The sequence below is a fragment of the Chelonoidis abingdonii genome, chromosome 1 (genome assembly GCF_003597395.2).
Source record: "Chelonoidis abingdonii isolate Lonesome George chromosome 1, CheloAbing_2.0, whole genome shotgun sequence".
Taxonomy (NCBI): domain Eukaryota; kingdom Metazoa; phylum Chordata; order Testudines; family Testudinidae; genus Chelonoidis; species Chelonoidis abingdonii.
The window spans coordinates 227,292,620-227,320,536 of NC_133769.1; the positions used below are offsets into that span (position 1 = coordinate 227,292,620).

At 39.0% G+C, this 27,917-nt stretch overlaps 1 protein-coding gene across 4 annotated transcripts in view; it reads right to left on the reverse strand.

The window, feature by feature from the left end:
- CNKSR2 (connector enhancer of kinase suppressor of Ras 2) overlaps window positions 1–27,917 on the reverse strand; it is a 401,265-nt gene that overhangs the window by 191,398 nt on the left and 181,950 nt on the right. For 3 of the 4 annotated variants that reach the window (XM_075059987.1, XM_075059986.1, XM_075059992.1), the window contains exons 6-8: window positions 27,588–27,707; window positions 17,706–17,765; window positions 13,300–13,368 (exon numbers count right to left, since the gene is read on the reverse strand). In XM_075059987.1, coding sequence (XP_074916088.1) covers window positions 13,300–13,368; window positions 17,706–17,765; window positions 27,588–27,707 — 249 coding nt within the window. The remainder of the gene's footprint in view (window positions 1–13,299; window positions 13,369–17,705; window positions 17,766–27,587; window positions 27,708–27,917) is intronic. The other variant, XM_075059991.1, reaches the window with a different exon arrangement.

Here is a 27,917-nt window from a genome sequence, read left to right on the forward strand (position 1 = left end):
TCTCATATTTGAGGTAGGCAGCTGAAGCGTTAGGGGGTCTTTTGCCCAAGGACCCCTACTGGAAAGTTGGGTACCAACCGGGATTTGAACCCCGGTCTCTCGTATCAAAGGGCAGTCTCCCGTATCAAAGGGCGGCGCTCTTAACCACTACGCTATCCAGTCGCTATACGCTATCCAGTCGCTATAGGCATATATATAGGCATATATATATATATAGGCATCATTCAGTGGAATACAGCAGCCACCCTCAGTCATGACCATTATAAAACATCTTTTCCAAAGGGAAGGGAAGGGAAAAAACCCTAATCTACCCAAAACAGTAATCAAAACAAAATATGTAATTACAAAGGTAAATTACAGCAGAATTATACACAATAGAGTTGTCCACATTGGGATTCAGCCAGGACAATGGGATTAATGAGAAACACGCTTATGAAAAATTCTATTGGATATATTAAATGACTACACATGGTCAGGATCTCTGTTTTACATCTCATTTGAAGGAAAAGACATCTAGGAGAGTGCATTGGCCCCAATGCAATGCAAAGGTTCCAGTCATATACTGGCTGAGGGGGAAGAGGGTTTCCAACTGTATCAAAGTCAGGAATTCCTTCAATTCTTTCCTCTAAAGATCTCCAGTCCAGTTCCTAACCAAGTCTGATCTTACTTAGTTTCGCTCTCATTTTATATACACAAATGCCATATTTACATATTGAAATACAGACTGTATGCAGAGGTAATTTAATTTCAAAATACTTTAGAAGGTGTGTGTGAGAAGGACACCATTATTTAATATCTTATACCAGTATAATGTAACAGCTTAGGAAACTAAGATTGGAGTATCCTACTGAAACTTCAGGAGGAATTAGGAGAGCAGAATCCAATCACCTAAGCTAAAGTTTGGACCAGGATCTACCATATCCTGGTGGGTAGTGGTCAATGACAGGGGACTCAGGACAGAGTTCTGAAGTAAACTGCAAAACCATTTCCATTAATTAAACGTGGGGCTTGGCATTTAGCATTTTTGAAGAGGCCTGAAAAAGCATTTGACTGCAACATCCTACCACCCCTAAAAACAATTGATTCCTGCCCAGCAATATCAAATCATGATGCACAGGACTGACCAGAGGATTTTCAGAAAGGTTAGAAAGATGTTTTCTTTGGGATATACTCCTGACTCATCTTTCATAAAAGCATGTGGATATGATCAACAGAAGAAGTAGATCCCCATTTTTTGTTCCTTTTCAACCATACTGATTTTTGTTGCATTATTTTATGGGTTCAAGGCTATCTTAATACGGAAAACGACTAGAAACTTTATTTTTAAATGTAAGATAAGATGCTTCTTTAACATTTCTATTTCTTCCAAATCAAAAGTACTACTGTAGCCAAATTGATTTTTAATTGTATCTGCATTATCAAAGGCTGATGGATGTTGTAGTTCAAGGTGCTATAGACTTGATGCTTAGAACTCTCAGGCAGCCTCTAAATACTCCACCAACCCACTTGGGACCAAATTTCTTTTTTAATTATTTCCCTCAAGGCCAGACTTATAAGGCCTTGAACTAAAGCACTTTCATTTAGGAGAAAAACTGGCTTTAAATCATAGACCTCGAGAGGTCTTCTATCCAGTTCCCTGCACTCAAGGAGGACTAAGTATTATCTAGACCAGGGATTCTCAACCTTTTTATTTCTGAGGCCCCCTCAACATGCTATAAAAACTCCATGGCCCACCAGTGCCACAAGAACTGTTTTTCTGCATATGGAAGCCAAGACTGGCATTAAGGGGTAGCAAGGGAGGCAATTGCTCAGGCTTCAGCTTCAGCCCTAGGTGGTGGGGCTTGGGGCCCTGGGCTTCAGTCATAAACTCATATCATATCAGAGTTGGAAGGGACCTCAGGAGGTCATCTAGTCCAACCCCCTGCTCAAAGCAGGACCAGTTCCCAATTAAATCATCCCAGCCAGGGCTTTGTCAAGCCTGATCTTAAAAACCTCTAAAGAAGGAGATTCCACCACCTCCCTAGGTAACCCATTCCAGTGCTTCACTACCCTCCTAGTGAAAAAGTTTTTCCTAATATCCAACCTAAACCTCCCCCACTGCAACTTGAGACCATTGCTCCTTGTTTTGTCATCTGGTACCACAGAGAACAGTCTAGATCTATCCTCTTTGGAACCCCCTTTCAGGTAGCTGAAAGCAGCTATCAAATCCCCACTCATTCTAATCTTCTGCAGACTAAACAATCCCAGTTCTCTCAGCCTCTCCTCATAAATCATGTGCTCCAGCCCCCTAATCATTTTTGTTGCCCTCTGCTGGACTCTTTCCAATTTTTCTACATCATTCTTGTCGTGTGGGACCCAAAACTGGACACAGAACTCCAGATGAGGCCTCACCAATGTCGAATAGAGGGGAATGATCACGTCCCTCGATCTGCTGGCAATTCCCCTACTTAAACAACCCCAAATGCCATTAGCCTTCTTGGCAACAGAAGAACACTGTGGACTCATATCCAGCTTCTTGTCCACTATAACCCGTAGGTCCTTCTCTGCAGAACTGCTGCCTACCCATTCGGTTCCTAGTCTGTAGCAGTTCATGGGATTCTTCTGTCCCCAGTGCAGGACTCCACTTGTCCTTGTTGAACCTCATCAGATTTCTTTTGGCCCAATCCTCTAATTTGTCTAAGTCCCTCTGTATCTAACCCTACCCTCCAGCGTATCTACCACTCCTTCCAGTTTAGTGTCATCTGCAAAGTTGCTAAGTGCAGTCCACGCCATCCTCCAGATTCTCCACATGCGGTGGGGATTCGACTTTCTGCCCTGGGCCCAAGGAAGTCTAACACTGGTCCCTGGTTGAGAACTGCTGATCTAGACCATTCCTGACAGATGTTTGCTCTTAAAAACCTCCAATGATGCAGATTCTACAGCCTCCTTAGGCAATTTATTTCAGGGTTTAACTACTCTTACAGTTATGAAGTTTTCCCTAATGTCCAACCTAATCCTCCCTTGCAACAATTTAAGCCCATTGCTTCTTGTCCTACCCTCGGAGGTTAAGAAGAACATTTTTTCTCCCTCCTCCTTGTAACAACCTTTTATGTATTTCAAGCCTGTTATATCCCCTCTCAGGCTTCTCTTCTCCAGACTAAACAAATCCAATTTGTTCAATCTTTCCTCATAGGTCATGTTTTCTAGACCTTTAATCATTTTTGTTGCTCTTCTCTGAACTTTCTCCAATTTGTCCACATCCTTCCTGAAAGGCAGTGCCCAGAACTGGACACAATACTCCAGTGGAGGCCTAATCAGCACGGAGTAGATGAAAGAATGAATTCTCGTGTCTTGCTTACAACACTCATGATAATACATCCCAGTATGATGTTTGCTTTTTTTTTTTTTTTTTTTTTTAAACACAACAGTGTTATACTTTTGACTCATATTTAGGTTGCAATCCACTATGACCCTCAGTTCTCTTTCAGCAATACTCCTTCCTAGGCAGTCATTTCCCATTGTATATGTGTTCCTTCCTAAGTGGAGTACTTAGCATTTCTTCTTATTGAATTTCATCCAGATCATTTTGAATTTTAATCCTATCCTCCAAAGCACTTGTAACCCCTGCTAGTTTGGTATCGTTCGCAAACTTTTTATAAGTGTACTCTCTATGCGATTATCTAAATCATTGATGAAGATATTGAAGAACTGGACCCAGGACCAATCTCTGCAGGAAATCACTTGATATGCCCTTCCAGCTTGACTATGAAGCACTGATAACTACTCTCTGGAAATGGTTTTCCAACTAGTTACGCACCCACATTATAGTAGCTCAATTTAGGTTGTAATTCCCTAGTTTGTTTATGAGAAGATCATGCGAGACAGTATTAAAAGCCTTACTAAAGTCAAGATATACTACATCTACTGCTTCTGGCAAAGAAATCTGTTAGGTTGGTTTGACATGATTTGTTCTTGAGAAATCTATGCTGACTGTTACTTATCACCTTATTATCTTCTCCATGTCTGCTAACTGATTGCTTAATTATTTGCTCCATTATGTTTCTGGTTACTGAAGTTAACCTGACTTGTCTGTAATTCCTCCAGTTGTCCTTATTCCCCTTTTTATAGATGGGCACTATATTTGCCCTTTTCCAGTCCTCTGGAATCTCTCCCATCTTCCATGATTTTTCAAAGATAATCATTAATGGCTCGGATATCTCCTCAGTCAGCTTCTTGAGCATGTATTTCATCAGGCGCTGTTGACTTGAAGACATGTAACTTGTTTAAGTAATTTTTAATTTGTTCTTTCCTTATTTTCACTGGCGTTCACCATGTTACATTTATATATGCTATTAAATTAAAAATTATTTAGCACTTCTGACATTTCCACATTTTCTGTTATTGTTTCCTCCTGCCTCTCATTGACTAATGGGCTTACCCAGTGCCTGGTCTTCTCTTGCTTTTACTGCATTTGTAGAATGTTTTCTTGTTACTCTTTATGTCTCTAGCTAGTTTAATCTCGTTTTGTGCCTTGGCCTTTCTAATTTTATTTCTGCTTGCTTGCACTGTTTATATTCATCCTTTATAATCTGATCTAGTCCAATTTTTCTAGGACTCTTTTTTTCAGTTTCAGATCATTGGTTAAGCCAGGGTGGTCTCTTGCCATACTTCCTATCTTTCCTATGCAGTGAGATAGTTTGTTTTTGTGCCCTTAATAATGTCTCCTTGAAAAATTGCCAACTCTCTTGAACTGTTTTTCCCCATAGATTGCTTCCCATGGCACCTTGCCTACCAACTCCCTGAGTTTGCTAAAGTCTGCCTTCTTAAAATCCATTATCTTTATTGTGCTGTTTCCCCCACTGACATTCCTTAGAATCATTAACTCTATCATTTCATGATCACTTTCACCCACACTGCCTTCCACTTTCAAATTCTCAACCAGTTCCTCCCTATTTGTCAAAATCAAATCTAGAACAGCCTCTACACCTAGTAGCTTTCTCCAACATCTAAAATAAAAATTGTCTCCAATACTTTCCAAGAACTTGTTGGATAACCTATGCCCTGCTGTGTTATTTTCCCAACAGATGTCTGGGTAGATAAAGTCCTCTCCTTTGGATGATTTTGTTAGTTGTTTACTTGAACTGCAACAGCTGCTTGTTAAAAAAAATGTAAAAGAAACTAAAGTTTTCCACAGCAGAAATGAACAAAAACATCAGAAGACCACTGTATAACTGGTAATGGAGAACAAACAAATAAATGGAAACTCAAACTAAACAACTGATGTCCTTTTAGCTCACATAACACATAGATATGGATGAACTAGAACAGAATATGCAAACGTAATCCATCAGGGCGGAACAACAGATGCTAGGTTCTACTGGGTAGGATCTTGGAAGCTTATAGTATAGGTCCAAACAACTTAAACTTCACTCAACTTCAAAAATTTAACTTCGCAAGCATTGAGAAGGTCTGGGAAAATGAAAGTGCATTACATGTCACAACATGTACCACAACACAAATGTCTGTGAGGTAATTATTATTATTTTCTTAACATCATTTGACACGTCTCTGCTCATACTGTAAGCACTATATTTTTAGCTCTAACAAGAATTTTTAAAGCAGTTATGCATCATATTTGTTCCATCTGCAAATAATGAAAAAAAAATTATTAAAATCTCTTAATTTCAGATAAGTGAGTGGCTTTGTTCTCAACACCCAAATCATACTGTTAGCTTCTGAGAAAGGCTCTTTTTCAAACAGGTTATATTAAAATTACAGGAAAACTGGGATTACTCCTCAGAACAGCTCTTTAACAAGTAGAAGCCAAACTTTAATGTGCACTGAACTTAGTTTAATACTGACACACTTCAATTTTATGAGGGGATAGCTGGGCAAGTATTAGAAACTCACTATAAACCTATCTCCAAAGCCAAAAATGATTAAATGTTTTATGTTGCATGAAAGTATAGGATAGTTTACACTTTGATTAAACCTTCTAAGCCATGAGAGATTTATTATTAAGAATATGTCAGTTTTCTGCGTGAAGACATGAAGCAACTTCCATAGCCCAAAACCTGTTGACTTGGCCAATGTGATCAAAAGTATTTTCCCATATTAGATTGGCTAACATGCTCTGAGAGAGCTAGGCATTATTATTATCTATGTACCACCTCGCTCAAAGTTAAAGTTTAAACTGTAACTGTGTGTAGTAAGTACATAGGAATTATTAGCCACTATATAAGACCGTCCACCAGTGATATACCTGAGATACATCAATGATATTTTCATTCTCTGGATAGATAACTTAAACTCCCTCATAGATTCCCACTACAACTTCAGAAATCATCACCCATCCATCAAACTCTCTTTAGAACATATCCACACCAGCATCAACTTCCTGGACACCACAATCAGCTTCAACAATGGAACACCATAGACACCAATATATAGATCACCACACCTACCTTCCTAGACCCAGTAACTACCTCAAACACAACAAGAAATCTTATCTACAGCCAGGCACTCTGATACCACAGAATATGCTCTGAGGAGGAAGTCAGGGATACACACTTTAACACACTTTAAACCACTTTCCTCAAACAAGGACACTCTTCTAGAGAAGTAGATCACATCATGGAAGAGGCCACCCCAAATAGACCAAGAGAACCTGCTTCAATACAGAAATAAAACCCCTTCTGACTGCAAATCTCTAGTTGTCATCTACCATTCCACATTGGAACCTAGAGGGGTATCATCAAACAACTACAAGACATACTCAGTGGGGATCCCAGCCTGAAAGAAATCTTTCCTAAAGCCCCACTTCTGGCCTTCAAACAACCTCCGACCTGTCCATGCTCAACATCTGAAGAAAGATCCTCACAGACCAAGACAAACCAACTCAAAGCAGCAACAGACCCTGCCACAACAACAGTAAAGACATATCTTCACTGCTACAATGAACAATATCCCCCACAACATACCTTTCAAGATTCATGGACCCTACACACGCCTATCACAACAATGAGGAATACCTTATCCACTGCACTAAATGCCCCAACAACAATTATGTAGGTGAAACCAGACAATCTCTCACATAGGAAAACGATGAAAGACAAACACTATCACTTGTGGGTGAATGCTTTTCACAAAACAATCAGTCTATATCTGACCTCTCAGTCCTCATCCTCAAAGAAAATCTGCACAATACTTTCAAAAGACAAGTCTGGATGCTTAAATCCATTACTCTGCTAGACACCAAAAATCATGGACTGAACAGAGACACTGGATTTATGACTTATTACCATAATCTGTTACCCATTAACCCCCTCTTTTTGTCCTATGATTGCAAACGTGTTAACAGGCCATTCTACCTTGAATGATTCCTTAAAATACGTGTTAACTACTCAGGCTAAACAATCTGTTCCACCTTGCATTTTGCTGTGAGCTCCTTTCCCAGATCTGAAGAAGAGCTCTGTGTGGCTGAAAAGTTAGTGTCTTCTCACCAACAGAAGTTGGCCCAATAAAAGATATTACCTCATCCACTCTGCCTCTCTAATGTCCACTAATTAGTTAAATTTGCCCTAGCTTTTGACATCCATTGGTAGACACAGTCAGAAATGCTACTACATATTTTCTGATGAGTTTTAGCTAATAAAAATACATAAAATATAGACATCTACTGTTACACATCAATTCAACCTTTTATCAGAACTGCATATAATATGCCAAAGACATTTCCAAATTATAGAAAATACTTCCACTTCACAGGAGATTAACAATCATCAACTACTCACCTATCCTACACTGTGAGTACACACTCCTGTGGTTTCTCCCTTACAAACTTAAAATATAGTTTTACTACAGACATAACCAAAATTCTAGAGTTAACTGTGTACAATAATAGTTCTTCTGAGAGATATCAACAACCTTTCTCTCAAGACTTTTTGGCTGATCAAGGGGGTGTAAGAAGGGTTGTCTTGGAACACGCTTGAATAATAAATATGAAGTTATTTGAGCACTGGTACCTTATAAACATTCTGCTATGTTTGTTTCTTTAAACATTTGTACAAAAATAAGGCATTTTATGGAGATTAACGCTGGAATTTTCAAGGAAACCTAAGGGAGTGAGCCAGCCCAAAATCCACTGAATTTCAGTGAGAGAGATGAGCATTTAAACCTTAGAATACTTCAGCAATCCCAGCTTGCAACAGTAAGGCAAAAAGTTGCACTGATGGAACTCTGTACCTATTTAATTTCCATAAACTACAATAAACAAGGAAGCCTTTCTGAATTGCAAATTAACATATTTTCTAAACTAATTTAAACTTCATTTTTAACATTAATAAGAATATTTAAATTCCAGTGGTTATGCCAGAAAAAAATGGCTTGTGTTGTATTATGTAAGTTTCATAGCAATATAGCATAAAGAATCATGACTCTCACTTGAGACTCTCTGATTCCAGTGCCAATTTCAATAACCATATGCATTAAGTACCAGCATTTGTACAGAGGATGCCAATAAAGAATGGTTTGGCATTCAGCATAAGAACACGTTAATTGGAACATGTATCATGAATAAGTCATTTATCTTGCTTTGCCAGTTTGTTTTGCTGTTTACTTTAAAATCAGCAGACATTTGCAAAGAAGAAGCTTTTTCAAGATTAAAATACTGATTTTGTGTCAGGAGTTAGCTGAAAATCTTGTTCATTATGCAGAGTTATAAATTAACATCTTCTTTTCCCTGATTTATATTCATTCTCATATTGAAGCAGGAAAATTAGCACTGAAAATGTAGTATTGATTTTAAAAATATAGCAAAAAGTATTCAACATTTTCAACATTCAAAATTTTGCTCAATTTTTCAGTTTATGTTAAAGTTAGAAGGAATCTTTTAAGTAAAATTATGTTTAGGTTTCCCACATAATTACAATTATAGGTTAATAATATTTGTCTATAGTTCTATTGTAAATCTCCAGTGACTTGGTAATAATTATTTTAACCTTACAGAGGGGTTTGAAAGGGATTGATAAATGGATACGTAAGAGATGATCTACAGAAGCAACCTGAAAAACAGAACCACTAGTCTCAATTGTCTAATAATATAATAAGTGAGAACAAACAGATGCTTAAAAAACAGAAAGACTAGGAAATCCAGTGTGTAGAATCCTCAGATACCAGAGCCTCCAAATGAGGGAAAAGCTGAAAATATAATTGATCTATTTATCTGTTTTCAGAGAAAAATGGCTCACCACAGGTATACTGAAAGTTCTTCAGGACACGAATCAGACTGTTCAATAATTAGCACAGCGGTCTGATCATGGCCAGGGACACAAAATAGAATATATTTTAAGGTGAACTAGAGTATTGGATACCACCGACAGGATGATAGATGCTTACCATATTGTAAGTTTCTAATCCTCAAAATAAAGAAAAAATCCTAATTGCGAGACCACAATAAATAAATAAATAAAACTTATCTATATAATCACTGCACCAATTATCTTCTCTGTCTCTCTCTCTCAGAAACAGAAAATATGTAACAGAAAAGAACCTGGGTACAGTGATGCTACAAATAAATATTTTTAAAATTTGCATTTATTCAAAATCTAGTTTGTAGGAGATAAGATACAGACTTTTTTTTCCCTCCACAATATCGTCTGAAGCAATTGTCACTTTCAACGTTGCAGCCAGATGGGCTTTACATATTTTCAACACTCCAGATCTTGTGGGTCTACAAATCCCAGTCAAGTGGAGGACCCCGTTTTTCTTGTAAGCAAGACAATGTAGAAGCTGCATTTCAGTATCCAGCAAAAGTGCTCATTTGTCACTGAGGAGAAGCAGTACCATATATACTCGATCATAAATTGCAGATTTTACAGATCCAGACTAACACTGCTACCCCTCTGATACTTGATCATAAGTTGGTTCATTTATAAGCCGACCTCACCAGATGAATAAGTAAAAATGGAAAATTTTTATAATCTGTTCATAAGCTGACCCTATAATTCAGGGGTCAGCAAACTTTGGCTCCCGGGCCATCAGGACAAGCTGTTGGTGGGTCGAGATGGTTTGTTTACCTCGAGTGTCTGCAGAGATGGAGGAAAACCTAAGTAAACAAAGTGTCCTGGCATGCCAACTGCTTACCCTGACAGGCCAGGACAGTAACTGGTGGGGAAATTTTTTTGGGGGGAGAAGCTGGAAGTCAGGGGAGTAACCCCTGTGACCACCCTCCACATAACCCACACCTAGCCTGGGACCTCCACACTCTCCTCATTCCATCCCTTTCCACCTTATCTGCGGAGGGCCAGGGGAGGATATCTCTGATCTGGCTGGAGCTGCTCCAGCAGCCTGGCCAGCGTGGCCACAACCTGCTCCGGCGGGCCAGACCGGGCAGCACGGCCGCAGCATGTTCCAGCAGGCTGGGCTGGGTGGCACAGCCGCAGGGTGCCCTGGTGGTGCGGCCACAGCCTGCTCTGGGGGGCAGGGCCGAGCGGTACTGCTGCAGCCTGCCAGTCCCAGAGCTGCAGCTGCTTCTGAGGCTGGGGGGAGAGCAGTGTGGCCAGAAGCGGAGAGACTCTGGCCCCGCCTCTTCCCTTCTGTCTGCTGGCTGTGCTGCCTCTCCTTGCTCCCTCTGTTTGGGGGGAGGGGCTGTGTCCCACCTCTCCCTCTCTATAACCGTTCATAAGCCGACCCCCTTCTCTGGTGCTTTTCTTTTTCACTAAAAAAATAAGGCTTATGAACGACTATATACAGTACTTATTTGTTAGTCTCTAAGGTGCCACAAGTACTCCTGTTCTTTTTGGAATGCTGAAAATATGTAAAAGCCATTTGGCCACAATACCAAAGATGACAATTGCCTCAGAACACATTGTAGAGGCAATAAAAGTTTGTATTTTATATTCCAGAAACTAGATTTTGAATAAATGTACTATTCTATTGCAATACGTATACTTTATACTGTATGTTATATCATACAAAATAAAATTGTAAATTATTTTTACTTCAACAATTTCCTATTATATAAATTGCAAAGGAATTATAAACCTCAAAAGTCACGTTTGTGGTACCCAGTTTATTGCTCAGGGTGGGGGAGGAGGGAATGAACTTTCAGAAATTGAATTTGAAGTGGAACTATGAGTCTTAGATAGCAAAAGATCATCTCAAGATTTCTGTCATATTATTTACAAGTAAAAATCTGCCCCCATCACAAAGTAAAGGGAGTACAGATGTGGCATGAAAATCAGATGGTTGAAATTTTTACAGCTGATTAAGTGATTTAGTGACAACTTCCATCGAAATTAATAGGAAGAACATTCATTCCAGTCTAGAGACTGAGTGCTTGTTGATGTCTTTCTTAGGACTTGTATATTTTTTGATTGATTTTAATAGAGTTTTGATATGAAAAGCTCTTAAAGATTGAAGGTTTTTTTTGGCTTCCTGTAGTTGGTAAAAATAAAGAAAAGACTCACAATGTATGTGTATGTATAATGGCACCTTGCTTTAGCATTTTATATAGTTGAAATTAATAGTACAAATTGAAATGGTTATTCCACAGATTTAAAACAACAAGGAAAAAACTCCACCTTGCCCTGTTCTGGTTAGGTTTATTAATTTAAATTCCCCAGCACAAAAGGTAGCACCTCATCAGTTAACTTTCATATATGTACAGTACATTTTATATCAAATTTAGCTAGAGGGCATAATGAAATACTATAATGAATTGTGCAGAGGAGCTGACGTTCTGTACAATTTCATCAGTTCCCAAAGCCATAAATGGAACCCTACAAGAAATTAAGAAACGTATTTTTTAACAAGCCATTGCCATACTAAAAATTTTAGAAACTTTTTTGGTCAGTTAAATTGTTTGCAAGAATACTTTTTCATTAAAATATATTATTTTCACTATTCTTAATGAAAGACGGATACCCTATACATGGGAAAACACGTTGTACCTTTTAAAATTATAATTATACAAGATGTTTATTATAAAACCACTTAGAAAAATAGATTTTTCTTTAGATTGCAGTAGTTCAGGGGTCAGCAACCTCTGGCATGCGGCTCGCCAGGGTAACCACTGGCCGCAGTTCACCATCCCAGGCCAATGGGGGTGGCGGGAAGCCATGGCTAGCCCCTCCCTTGCCTGTGCAACTTTCCGCTGCCCCCATTGGCCTGGGACTGCGAACTGCAGCCAGTGGGAGCCACGGTCCGCCAAACCTGCTGACGCGGCAGGTAAACAAACTGGCCCGGCCTGGCAAGCCGCATGCCAGAAGTTGCCAACCCCTGCAGTAGTTTAATAGCCCTAAATAAGATGAAAAGAAACTAATATACAGCACTTCAATTTTGGTAGTCATAACAGGGAATTATTGGGTATACCTAATGGTGGTTTTACTCCTAATTTTCCAATTTTGAAAAATTTAAATTATGTGTATCAACAATGGTTAGATTAAATCAGAATTGTAACTATATATGCACCTTTTTTTTTTCTGGTATACAGACATGGGCTGGGTGAAATCTATTAAATTTTAAATTAAAGAAGCTTTCCAGTTCCTAGCAAGTAATGTCAATCTTTAGCCTGCAACTATAGTACCATTCAAATTACCTGAATCTCTCCTATCCAAAACTTCTATTACCCAGAACAGAGCTATGTCCATTGATAATGCCTAGTCAAAATGAAAATTCCCTAGGCTATGCAGAACCTCAGCTATCTAAGATAATTCAGCATCTTCCATAATATTCATAAGAACAGAAGAATGGCCACACTGGATCAGACCAATGGTCCATCTAGCCCAGTGTCCTGTCTTCTGACAGTGGGGCACCTGGCATTGGCCAGAGAGAATGAACGGAACAGGTTATCATCAAGTGATCCATCCCCTGTCACCCATTCCCAGCTTCTGGCAAACAGAGACTAGAGACACCATCCCTGCCCATCCTGACTAATAGCCATTGCTGGACCTATCCTCCATGAACTTATCTAGTTCTTTTTTGAACCCCGTTATAGTCTTGGCCTTTACAACATCCTCCGGCAAAAAGTTCCACAGGTTGACTGTGTGTTGTGTGACATAATACTTCCTTATTCAGATGATAAAGGATAAGCACGAACACCACATATTTTCCTCTCCCAGAAATTGTGTGATTCTGTTACAAACTAAGTGCACTTGGAAGCTGGGGGAGAGGGCAGGGAATAAAAAAACAACAACTTGGATGTAAAACCCACTAACAGTTTAGCAAAATATAAAACATTTCTACATATTTCTTCTGTATACATGCTGATATGCCAGTGCACCTCTATCTCCAATTGACACAGAACATATTTATACATACCACAGTTTGGTGGTTAACTTGAATCACTTCATCTCCAGCATGGATTTTCTTGCACCGATCTGCAGGTGACTGAATTTAAAATAAAAGAGATGATAAAGAAGACAGTTCTTACTGGTCACCATCCTTCTTTCAGCAGTATGATTGCTAAGCTATGTAAGTCAGGCTAGCTTCATAATTACATTCTCCAATGAAGTAAATCAATAAAAAAAGATTTTTAATTAAGTCATTCATAGTTGTTTGAGACAATATTCTATATAATTGTATGCAAGATAGTCAAACGTTAAAAAAGGCAGTAATGTTTATATTATCAAAGGTTAATCAGTTTCTAAGGATGCCTTTTTAATACTAATAAGTGACCAGTCGTTTTAAGCCATCTGATATCTGTAAATAGAGGTCCACCTTCTGCTAATGCTCAGCATGCCAGAGCTCTAATGGACAACAGCTTCATAAATATACTTTGCAACATTATGTCTTTCATGCTCTTATCTAATTAAAACAAATATTTCAAGTGAACTTCAGAAAAATCAATATTTTTTGCATGCAGATGCAATCAGTATCCAGGCCATGTAGATAAGACAGATAAACTGTAAATTTATATTTCTAAACTATTATTAGTTGCTAGAGATGTAACTAGAACAGGGATCCTGTAAAAATCCATACCTTCAAAGATGAATTAGTAGAGGTAGTTTTGCTTCTCTAAGTAACAGCATCATTTAAAAAACTCTCTCATATTTCTACCTTTAATATTTACAGTGTTGTCTTAGAAGAGCTCTGTGGAGCCCAAAAGTATGACTCTTTCACCAACGGAAGTTGGTCAGATAAAAGATACTACCTCACCCACCTTGTCTCTTTAACATTTGCAATAGACTAAATACTCTTGGTGCAAAACAATTACACTAAGCTTTCTATAAAGCAAAACTTCTTTGTCTTTTCCCTCCCTGTCTGCAGCTGACAGCATGTAGATAGACCCCTACCAACTTCAACTGGGCTCTGAACAGATACAGAACTTCCCCTGCCACAGTATGCAAGTGTCAGGATCTATCCCCCATGAACTCCAAAAAGTTGCTACATTTGTACTGAGCAACTAGAATTAGACACGTTCACTTTCATCATTTTGTGGCTTTACTAAAAGATAAATGATCTAAATGTAATATTCCCAAAGTTCAGAATTCAGTTTAATCATAACAATATAACTGAACTATTTTGTCTGTCAAAACGTTTGCCTCTTGCAGTCACATTGTACCCCAAGTTGTCTTGGAGATGTCCAAGAAAAATATATGTGTTGCAAGAAGCGGTCGTAGGGAAGAGGGCCATTCATTGAATCATAGACTTTCCCATATAGTATTGTGCAATTGAAGGTGCCATTTTGCATATAACATGCAAAATTGAAGTTCTGGCCACTCACTAAACTCTCTCAGTACTAGAGATAATTTCATTCTTCTTATTAGAGGGTTGTTGATTTTGTGATTGGCTGATTTTTCAATTAGGAATTAATACAGACACCTGCACTGATGAATATTTCCGTTTACAGTTTAGTTTAGTGCAAGCAGAGGGGAAACTTTATAAATAACTACTTTCTAAGAACTTCATATGGTGATTATTAGAATAAAAAAAGCAAAGATCTCACTCTTGAAGCATTAGTGTTTGGACTGATACATGTCACAACATGACAACAGTTTGAAAATATTTCCTTTTGAATCTCTTACCAGGATACTTATCAGAGAATTAAACATTTAATTTTGCAAACAATGATCAGTTCAGGTTTGCTTTCAACTCATTCTTATATATTTATATTATGAATTGTAAAAATGTACTCACCAGTCTCTTTGAACCATATACAAACTCCCTCCCCACCTCCCCATGCCATACACTCATGCCTGACCCATCACCCTGTCTCAGTGTATCCGACATAATCATTACTCTCAAGCTAAAGTATGAGTAAAGAGATAAACCTTGAACCATGAGGTTAACACATTCTAGATCTGCAGAAGCACCAGAGAAAACACAGTACAGAGCCAAGAGACCCTTCATGGAGAATCTGACTCCATTCTCTCCGAGTGCTAATCTAAAGATTTATAGAAGAAATGCCCAACTAATTTTAACTGCTAAAATGGTATATTGTGAGAGAAATGGCTTCTAATGTTGCCAAGATCCAAATCACAGGGCGCTGTACAGATGGAATCAAAACCTTGAATCGCACCTAGCAGGTTATTGCAGGGTTAAGGATAACAAATGTAATATGCACTGCATGCTTTGCAATACTAAGTATATAGGTAGCTGTATTTTGCACAGGAAACAGCTTCTCGGTGGTCTTCTAGGGTAGCTTCATGGAAAGAATATTGCATAAATCCTAACTGGCGGTTACAATAGCTATGAAAGGCTCCATATCAGAAAAACAAAGAAGATCACGAACATTTGGGCATATGTAGATGTAAAGAGATTTTTTGACTGCCACTGCCATTTAGAAATCCAGTAGCATCCCAGATTGAAAACTATCAATGGAAAAATGGTATATAACAGCTTCCTAGTAATGATAGGCACCAATCCTTCCAGAATCTGTAGATGCTTCCTCTTGTACACCAGTATGATGCCTGTCTTTTCCATATTATGCATGGTCCTAACAACCACATGTTTGAAAGATGCTAACAGCTTAATCTCCATTAAAACTTTATTAGCCATTAGTAGTAGTATGTCCATAACCAACAGGTAGGCTGAAGCTTTCTTAACACCTCCAGAGCTTCAGTGCGTGAAACTGATCAAGACCAAATTTAAAAAAAAATTGTGTTTGCTTCCTCCTGACAGGACTCTGCTACTATAGAATTATATTGATGCATCAGAGAGGAAAGCAGGAATGGAATCTCAAGAGTGTTAGGGAATTCATTATCTTCACTTCTGTGAAATAAAACAACCCAGTAATTTGTAGACTGAGTTGATTGCATATCTTAGTTTTTCAAGTTTAAGGGAAATTCAAATATCAGAACTCTTCTCTCATTTTTGCTTATGTCTCCCAGAAATGTCACAACCCTCCGGCACCAACACAGAACTGTAGTTAATTCCACCTGTGGGTGTGATTTGTAAGAACCCTGACTTGAGTCTTCAAGTTCCTTAATGGCTTATGTCGCTCCTCCTTCCAGGAAGGCTGGTGTTCACAGAGGTCCTACCTACCACAGACATATTACAGAATACAGCCCAACAACATTGTCTGCAGCAAGACAAAGAAGAAATGGTCAAAGGGCCAAGGAAAGCTTGCATGCTGCTGGTCCTATGGAGGACCTGCCCCTTCCCCACACATATTCCTATTCTATCTGGCATGAGATATTTCCAGAGTCCCAGTGCAAAAATCAGATGTAAATGTATTCAGTATCTGAGACGCTTCATGTTTGTCAGGAAATGATATAGTAGCAGAGTAGAACAAGTATTTCTAAGTTTGTTTGAGCACTAGGTCATCAAAGTGTTCAAGAGAAATTAACTAAACCGTCCTGAAAGCTGCAGTCTTGTGTTAGAGGCCTGCTCTGTATCTATTGTTATGGATTAAAGCCCTAAAAAACGCCCCATCAGCTTGCCAACTCCCTAATGGGCATCCAATTCTGTACGAAGGGGGTGGAGGAGATGGGGAAAGCAAACTATAAGGCAGCTGAAAAGCACACAGTTGTGTTTTGCTTAGCGTTCCCTTTGCTGTCCTTAATGAGTAAACTCACATCTAAGTGATCCCTACTATAGAGAGAGAAGGCGGGTGAGGTAATATCTTTTATTGGACCAACTTCTGTTGGAGAGTGAAACCAGCTTTTGAGCCACATAGAGCTCTGCTTCGAGATCTGTGTGGCTCCTAAGCTTGTCTCTCTCACCAACAGAAGTTGGTCCAATCAAAGATATTACCTCACCCATCTTGTCTCTCTAATATCCTAGAATCGATATGGCTTCAACTACACTTCCCTACCTCAAATGTTACTCAGAAGTCTATGCAAAAGTGTAGAAGATTTTTAATGTCATCTTCAAAGGATGCCCTTATTTCCATGCTTTTACTTCCATTACAAAATCAAATGAAGTTGGATGATATAAAAACTATTTTTTTCTTGTGCCACAGCAAACTCCAGCGTATCAATCAGTACATATGAAAAATGTTTATCTTTTACACACAGTCCAAGAAAACTCCAGCAAGTCAGCTATCTCCTAATTTGATCAAGGGATGCATTTTAAATACCTTGCAAGAATGAAGTAAAACTGACTGTCCTGGATTAATAAACAAAAGCAATCTCATTTTTGCCCTCCAACTTGACATTGATCTCTCACAGCCAACTAGCAGAGTTTTTCAAGCAAAATATAGTCTGTAGCAAAGGGAAGGCATTAACCAAATGTAAGGTCAAAAAAGCTTCCAGGCCTGAATGTACAGTATTAACAATACTTACATTTTCTGTTGTTCCAGTAATTACATGGAGACCATCATATGTTGATTTAATGTACATACCCTAAGAAAAAGACATCATGGGAAAGAATTTGTAAAGTATTTCATAAACTATTACCATCCAAAACAATTTGCATATTTCTCTAAAAGGAAAATCTATCAATTATTTGAGCTATAAATTAATACCTTTCTGGACAGAATAGTGTGGTGTTTGTTTGTTTTTCTGGGGTGGGGGTGGGGGTAAAGGAGAGAAGTTAACTGAGATAGAACAAGAAGACTGAATGATTCTGGTACCTATACAGAAGTTGCAATTTGAAACTTTATCTTTGTAAATATCCATGGCTTTAGTGGTACCTTATAGATATTCCTTGTACTAGAAACACCACTGCTACATTATCTGCTTACAAAGAACCTCAACTGCTGTATTAGGATGTCTGGTGCCTTCAGCTTTTTTCATGGAAGCTACCAGAATCTAAGATTTCATAAAAAATAAGTTTTTTAGCCATTAAGATTGCAAAGATAAACTTTCCAATGTGAACCAAGTGGAAACCAAATCTGTGATGTGTACTTGAAACACCTCTAAGAATTGCCAACTGCCTCATTCACCTCAACACCATGTTAACTGTAAACCTTAATCTTGACAATTTGCTAACTATTTCAATGCTTATCAAAGTATACCAAAAAGGAGAAGGATTGCCATATATGTAGAACTGTACAAGCTACTATGAGTGACATCTCATTTTGAAGTCATACGTACATAAAGATTAGTTTATGGGCAGATGTTGGGACAATACCAGAACCAACTTTTATATTTTAATAGCAACCACTGAGCCACAAATGGGGGAATACACTACAAAACTAACTGCTTTCTTTTTTTAAAGAGAGACCCATCTATAGTATGACAGTATGTTGTACAAGAAAGAAAACTAAACTTATCATCTAACCATGATTTTGCCAAGTTTAAGACCTTCATAAGACACTCCTATCAAACCGGACGCCTGGCAACCACAGCCAGAACCAGAGTTGGGGGGGAGCTGCCACATTCTAAGTCACGCTCTGCACCCTCACCCTCCATGCAAAATTCTATCATTCTCTCAGTGATATCAGCAAAGAAGCCCAGACATCCCCCTAGATGCCATGTGATAGTGGGGAACCTAAAGGGGTTCGTTCAAGCACTTCTACAACAATTCTCTTCCTTCCTTTTCACCAGACCTCTTTGCAGAAAGGAGGCGGACACTGGGCAGGCCAGGTGAGCTTCCATTCTAGCCCCTCAGATCAAACCAGAAAAGATAAGTATTCAGGTAGCATGCTGTTCCCTCCCCTCTATCTGGGGCACCATAGCCAAGAGTGAATCCACAGCAGAGTGAATCCCCTCCATTGGAACTGTGCTGCCAGTGAGTGGTCACCAGTGGTCCTCAAGCTTTTTAGGGTCTTGCCCCCTCTTACCTGTGTCCACGCCTGTCCCTGCCCCTGAGCTGGAGCCTGGAGTGAGGATGCAGCTCCAGGTAAGGCATCCATGGCTGGGGCTGCAGCTGGGGCTGGGAGCAAGGCTAGGGGTGGGACTAGGAGCAGAGCCCCAGATGGGGACCGAGTCTGGGGGTGGAGCCAGGGCTCTAGCCGGGGACAGGAGTGGAGCTGGGGGTGGAGCGGGGATGGGTGGCACTCCCTTCCCACCCCCTATGGAGGCTAGATCCCACCACATCCCCTGAACGATCCTCTGTGTCTCCCTAGGGAGACATGCCCCACAGTTTGGTGACCTCTGGACTAGACTGTGAGGATGCATGGAGCCTCCAGATGGAAGGCCTTGGGTGCCTGCAACTATCCTGAGATTAATGATGTGTGGGGCCAGTATCTGCAACCTTTCTGATGAGGCAGGGGTGGGCAACCACTCCCAAAATGGAACAAAGTGAGGGGAGAATCCCACAAGAGAACCACTGAAGATTTCCTCCCCCAAAGCCCGCCTGCTTCCACCTCCTCCCCAAAACAGAGATTATCTGACTCCAAATTTTAAACTTCCCTATTACTCCATCATTCTGCTCTGCAAAGATATCTGCAAAGATCATTCTTCTCCACATAGCATGTGGCAGTAAATCATTGGCCTGACCCCTATTGGACATGCCATGCTACTAAGGGCAAAGTAGAGACTGAGTTCCACTCCATGCTGCACAGTATGCTCCATGAGGATCCCTGTCTCTCTCTCCTCCCCACCTTCTTATGCCATCACACATCTTGCTCACTCCACACTCACCCACTACTGGGGACTAGAAAGGAAAATCATTGTAATCCAAAGATTTGTAGGTCAATGTCATTTTCCCATTAATTTGTTACCATGCATCATGCGATTTTCTATTTATTTAGATATCTATAATGGCTATCACCTTTGTAAGGTAGGGAAGTGTGAGACAAGGAAGTGCTATTATTCCCATTTTACAGATGGGGAACTAAGGCACAAAAAGGCTAAGGTCATATGTACACTATGGGCACTACAGCAATACTACTGTAGTTATGCTGCTGTAGCACCATGGGTTAGATGTTACCTACAGCGATGGAAGGGGTTTTTCTCTCACTATAGCTAATCCACCTCCCCAAGCTGTGGTACCTAGTTTAACGGAAGCATGTTGATCTAAATTCTGAGTGTAGACCAGGGCTAAGTGACTTGACCAAGGGTCACAGAGCAAGTCTGTGGCAGAGCAGGGAACTGAAACTAGATCTCAGAGTCCTGGGTTAACATCCTAACCACTGAACTATCCAGTCTCATTTGTGCAGAAGTTCAGCACAAATCAATGTTTTCAGAATTGTTAGGGTAGTAAAACTCCAACTGACTTTAGTGAGAGCAGAATTAAGTCAACACTGAGAGATTTAAAGAAATACCTCACCTTTAACATGCAAGAAAAATGAGCTATTGCATTCAAATAAACAGTGAAATACACAATTTCCACTACTATCTCATCTCTTGAATGACCAGAAGAGCTAAACAAAAAAGTTTACAGCCAGATTTGTTTGTAATGAAGATATTTACTATACACACAACATACTGATGTTGAAAATAAGGTAAAAACTATTGCTGATGTTTCACTGAAACAATGCCCATAACCTTAGTCGAAGAAAAATATCAGGCATAAATCGAGAACAAAATAATCTTAATGTATATCTCCAACATAAATTAGATCTATGAAGTGAACTCAGTTCATGATATTCACATACATAAATGACGAAGTTGTGAAAAGAAGTAAACAATGATGAGTATTATTAGATGTTCAGCCAGAAAGTAAACACACAGAGTCTCACACCTCAGTAAAAAAATGAGGAGTCCTTGTGGCACCTTAGAGACTAATAAATGTATTTGGGCATAAGCTTCTGTGGGATAGAACCACTTCATCAGATCCATGAAGTGAAAAATTCAGGAGCAGCTATTAATACATGAAAGGATGGGGATTGCTTTACCAAGTATGAGGTCAGCCTAAGGAGATAATCAACTAACAGCAAGATACCAAGGGAGGAAAAGTAACTTTTGAAGTGGTAAGAGAGTGGCCCATTACAAACAGTTAACAAGAAGGTATGAGTAATAGTAGGGAGAAATTAGTATTGGGGAAATTAAAGACTCCGGTTTGGCCAAGGTCCACCCTTCCATCAACCTCAGCCTGGACCAGTCCACACAAGAGGTCCACTTCCTAGACACTACAGTGCTAATAAGCGATGGTCACCTAAACACCACCCTATATCGGATACCTACTGACCACTATACTTACCTACATGCCTCCAGCTTCCATCCAGACCACATCACACGATCCATTGTCTACAGCCAAGCTCTAAGATACAACCGCATTTGCTCCAATCTCTCAGACAGATACAAACACCTACAGAATCTCTATCAAGTGTTCTTAAAACTGCAATACCTACCTGGTGAAGTGAAGAAACTGACTGACAGAGCCAGAAGGGTCCAAGAAGACACCTACTACAAGACGGGCCCAACAAAGAAAATAACAGAACGCCACTAGCCATCACCTACAGCACCCAACTAAAACCTTTCCAGTGCATCATCAAGGATCTACAATCTATCATGAAGGACAATCCCTCACTCTCACAGATCTTGGGAGACAGGCCAGCTCTCACTTACAGATAGCCCCCAACCTGAAGTGAATACTCACCAGCAACTACACACCCCACAACAAAAACACCAACCCAGGAACCAAACTCTGCTACAAACCCCGATACCAACTCTGTCCACATATCTATTCAAGGGACACCATCATAGACCTACCCACATCAGCCACACCATCTGGGGCTCGTTCACCTGCACATCTACCAATGTGATATATGCCATCATGTGCCAGCAATGCCCCCTGCCATGTACACTGGCCAAACCAGATAGTCTCTACACAAAAGAATAAATGGACACAAATCTGACATCAGGAATGATAACATTCAAAAATCACTTGGAGAACACTTCAATCTCTCTGGTCACTCAATAACAGACCTAAAAGTGGCAATTCTTCACCAAAAAAACTTCAGAAACAGACTCCAACATGAAGCTGCAAAACTGGAATTAATTTGCAAACTGGATACCATTAGTTTCGGCCTGTATAAAGACTGGGAGTGGTTGGGTAATTACAAAACCAAAACTTAAATCTCCCATCACTAATTTCTCCCTGCTGTTACTCACATCTTCTTGTTAACTGTTTGTAATGGGCCACTCTCTTACCACTTCAAAAGTTACTCTTCCTCCCTTGGTATCTTGCTGTTAACTAATTATCTCTTTAGGCTGACCTCATATTTGGTAAAGCAATCCCCATCCTTTCATGTATTAACAGCTGCTCCTGAATTTTTCACTTCATGGATCTGATGAAGTGGTTCTAGCCCACAAAAGCTTATGCCCAAATAGATATGTTAGACTCTAAGGTGCCACAAGACTGCTCGATTTTTTTGCTGATACAGACTAATCCGGCTACCACTCTGAAACCTGTCATGCCTCAGTGTTCACTTCTGTATTTTAGCTTTAATTTAGCATTACTCTGAAGATGCTAAGAGTTTACAAATATGCTTTGGCAAAGGATTACAGGCCCCTCGCAATCTATTCCTTTCCAGAAATGAAAACGGTGACTTTTAACTCAAGAGTAGGAAAAAGGTGGGGTTGTGGAAAATTTTCCTTGAAATGCTGAAATCCAGGGTTGGATTTGCATACTATTCAGGGCATGGGGAGGAGGAAGGGGGACAGGAAGCTGTTCTCTCGATTATATAACATCACAATTGTGTGAGTGCCAAGATTGGTCTATATTCCAAAGCATTTTTTAAATGAACAGAAGAACCTCCTTTTACCCTTCATTATTCTGTGTGTTTTCCTTGAACAACAGTGTATGGTAAAAGGCAGTGAGGATACTGCTCTGAGGGGATATGTAGGATTTGTAGCCTCTTGAAAATGAGGAAACTACAGAAGTTTACAGGGTTGCTTTTCCATGCTACGATATTGTAAAAGCACCCTCACTGAACATGGTGCTTTATGTGTGCTATTCAACAGCACTAAAGTTGGCAGGGATAATGCTCTAGTATTCAAAGGCAACTACATTTCTGGAGAATTTATAAGAATAAGTCATGTCAAACAAATTGAGTGATAATCCAGTTAGTATGCCAGAAATAACCTTTGAGTGCAATCACCATAAGAACAAGGAACTCGTGTGCACTTAAATTAAGGACTAGCCTTCTTAATGGATGCTGCATGTTTAATAACATTGGAGAGTACCCAGATCAGTTATTGGCAGATGGTCTGATTTAAAACCAATTAACAAATTTTATCTTGGGCCCAATATTATTCAGTTAAAGATAAAAACTTCTCCCACTCTCTTTTTAAAAAGGAGACATAAATAAAGTTAGATATACTTTAGGCAGTGCTTTTTTATGTATTGCATTTTGTGAATTAGCTGTCTCTGATACAGGACTGAGTGGCAACAGCAAGATGCTAAGCTCATTTTACCTCATATTTAACTCAATTTGAACTCTTCTACTGCGATGGTCGTATGATAAAGCCTTTCCCGCAAACACAAGGAAAAGGTCACAGGCTTCTTTAGTAAACATTACATGTGCTCCAAAAGTGGACTAGTCAGCACCCTTCAAAACTAAAGCAACACACGTCTCCAATTCAACTCTATAGAGTTCAATGAAGCTAACAAGGACCATTAAGAGCCTCATAAATGTTATATAGCTTCATGCATCCTCTTCTCAAAGTCCCAACTTCCTCATTATTTTAGGTTATATGACTTGAAGGAACATTAGTATACCTGAACTTTCAGCTAGCTAGTAGTATACTGCTTTCACACAGCTACACTCAGCTTCATTCCATTTATTTGCCACATGAACAAACTTGGGACTTTCTTCCTATAACAGACTAAGTTTAACTTTGTTCTAGCAATCAGAGAAACAAAAAGAACACCCAGTCTATAAAATGTTTTGAAATACTAGCCTCTATAATTCCCTAATCCATAATAAAAATATAACCCTTACAAATTACTAGGTCTTGAATGAAATAACAGTATTTGAAGTGTAAAGGACAGCACTAAAAATGAAAAACTGAACTAGAAAACCTTGAAATCAATAAATTAAATATTACATAATGCCACGATCCTGCTTTGAAATTCCATATTATCATTTAAAAATATTAAAAAGGTACAGAAGTATGTCAGAAAACCTTGCTAAGGGTCGGAAAAACAATCACAGCTGTAACAAGATTCTCTATTTTTCTTCTAACAAAACACATGCACATTTTGGTTCTTTGCAGTGCTGAACACACTACTCTCAAACTCTTTACATCAGTTGAAATATTTCAGATCCATTTCCTTAGGGTAAAGGATTACCAGCTAAACTAGTCAATTTCTTTTCTCTGGAACATAAACAGCAAAAAGAAGCGCTAAGTTACATTCTGTCCAATGATACAGAGGAATCAACTTTCAAGTCTTTTCTCAAATGAAATATCTCTACAAACGTCTGCAAAGCTGACCAACATTTAACTGATATTAAGGCTTTTTAGGAGAGAGCTGTATTTTACAATTTCCTTTTCATCTTCACTTTTCTCGATGCTGCAGGCTGTATCCCTTCTTCCTGCAACACTCATGAGGTACTACATATATGCAAACAACCACAGAGCCAAAATCAGGCACCAGACTGGGGAAGGGAAAAAAAAAGCCAACAACATAGCAATCTACTCAAGCTCCATCCAAAAAAAATTCTCCATACATCATGACAATAGTCACAATATTTTCCTACTTGCTATGCTTATTTTTTCGCATCTTTCTACGTGTTAACTACAATATACATTAATATAAAATTCAGGAAATATTTAATTGTGAAAAGAGCACAGGTACAGTAGTTTGATACTTCACATTTATGTATGACTGCTATTTACATTTCAATAATATTTTTCAAGTACAATTTCAGAGGTACTAAATTAAAAGTGATATTTTAGCACTCATATAATGTCAAGATTTTTTTTTTAATTTCAATTAAACTTTGTCTCTTCCAGCACCATGCACAGTAACCATTCATCCATCCACACACACGTTGCCCACTCTCCAGATCCCAAGAACAATTTACAACAGAAATTCAGATGTCTCACTCTGCTTTCTATTTTTATTTCCCTCCCTCCTCCTCCCATTCTACTTTAACTTCTTAGAGACTCTCCCCTCCAGCTATTTTAGATGCTTCACTTCTCCTGGTTGGCAGACAGTATCATCTTCAAAGGTATGAGACACTCTTGCTCATTTACTGTCCTGCTTGCCAACAGCCCTTTCATTTCTCTTATGTTAACAACATTAATATTATTAATAACTTTGCCGATACAAAACTCCAGTATGTTTCCAAACCACTGAAAGGAGTTCAGTCATAACTCTTATCTTCCCAATTCCATTATGACATGGATCCTTGAAAAAGATCTTTTTAGGTCAAGAAGTCATCAAGTTTCTTATGCAATTAAGTGGTGAAAGGCCCTCCAGGTGCAGTCCACTATCAACTACAAAGACCTTTCATAACTTGTAGAACTGACAAGTTGGGAACCAGGTCAGTGCTAATGACAATAAATCAGAACAAACCAGAACGTGTTGGATACATCTTAAAAACTCCAAAAAATGCTGCAGCATTCATACAAAACATCAGAAAAGGGTTTAACAGGGATAACCAGTTATTAGGATTACCATTTTATGCAACTCAGAAGTTTGCTAGGCACCTCACACAATATGGTCCCTGCTCCAAAGAGCTTACAAACTAGATGATATGACTCAAAAAACTGGAAACAAATCAGTGGCATGGGGACAAGGGGAGGAAGGGGAAGAAAGAAGACATAGTAATAACATAACGCACAGCTAAAGCTTGTACACAGCACGGTTAATTCTTTCCCCCATCATTAAAAATACACACAATTATCACTATTTGTATTACCATAGTGCCTAAAGGTCCTATCTGAGATCACGGCCCCATTGCGCTGGGTGTACAAATGCATATTAAGAGACAGTCCTTGCTATGACGTGCTTACAATCTACACAGACAGAATAGACTCAAGGTTGTGGGTGACACAGAGTACAAGGAGGGGAGGTAATTTGCCCATGGTCATGGCAGAGCTGGAAACAGAACCACAAAAATAATTTTGCTTTAAAAGAAAACTATTGGTTGATTCACTTCTTGTCAGAATTATGAGAAAAAGAGGGCCATAAGGAGGGATCTGAATGAGGAAAGAGTGCTGGAAAACCAGCGCAACCATAGGACAGGCCTTGCATCAAACACAGAGAGAGCTCCAGAAAGATGGGACAGAAAAAGTGAGAATGTCCCTTGTCAGTGGAAATGGGATAAAGAGCAGGCAGCAGAGTAAGAGAACAGGATGACAAATTGGTAGGGTGGAGTCCATGGAAAGCTGAAAACGTGAAGGGAAATTTTAAATGGATTCTGACATGAAAAGAAAGCCAGTGAAATAAACAAAAGGATGGGGTAATATTTACCAATTAAAACTAAAATTCCTTAATTTCAGTTGATGTTTTTCTGAATTATGATTTCTAGGTACCTGGGCATAACAAAAGTTGCCAAAAGATTATAATTAAATAAAAAATAAAAATCACTAACCCAATAAATAACTCATGGAATGAGAGCACAGCAGCAGCATAGATACTACACAAGAAAATAGACTATGGATGTGTGTAGGCAGCAAAAGAGGGTGTAAAAGCAATTTCTCAAGAAAATTATTAATTGAATTCCGAACATCTTCCGGTGTCCCAGAGGTAGATAGATGGCATTGTTATTCATAATGTCAAATGTCATTTCTACAATTGTAGTCAGTGTTGTTTCTTTTATGCAATGGTTGCTATCTGCATGCGTAATCCAAGCAACAGTGGTCAACTCATGAGCGACACTCAACGGATTGCTATGTTGGTCTTCTACAGCCATCTGATTAAGCATGTAGACTTCTTGCAATTCAATTTAAGAATCTACTTTTCCCCTGGGAATAGCTGTAGAATCCTTGAATAAGTTACAAAAGTGTTTTATTTCTAAGCGGGCGACATTATGAAGCAAATTCCAGAATTGACAGTTTTGTGCATAATCTTACCCAAACTTCATGGCCAGGGTTTAGGTATTAATTTAAATCTCCCCCAGATTTCAAGATCCTAGAATAGTCTAAAATATTGATGTAAACTGATGAGAATTACTTTCCATTTCTTTCTATTCACTACATTTTGAAACAACAGTTATTCATGTGAAAGACCCATAACATTAGACCATCTGTGTGAAAAATCAAACTAAATAAACATTTTTAAATAAAGAAGTGGCCTTGCCCCTACCTCCCAGTATAGATCTTATTTACAGAATTAACTCTCTCATCTTGGACAACTGTTTTGATTAACTGCGTACTTCTTACCAGCCCTTCACTTGGTTTTATGTTTGTTAGCTGGATCACTTCAAGGTGAGCAGACTGCGAAACGAGAGGATCAGATGAGAGAGAGATAATATGGTCACAGACGCCAGAGAGAGTTTTACACTAGAAGAAAAATAAAAGGAAAACTACAGTAAATATACCATGATTATTTGAACAGTTTTCTTCCCAATAAAAAACATTTAAAAGAACTAGCATTCTTAACTTATACAACTAAACTACATTCTTGAGTCTTTCTTCCCATAATGTTATCTGGTATAAGGCAAATACAGATGAAAGACTACTACAGACCACTCACAGTCAATTATAGTTCAT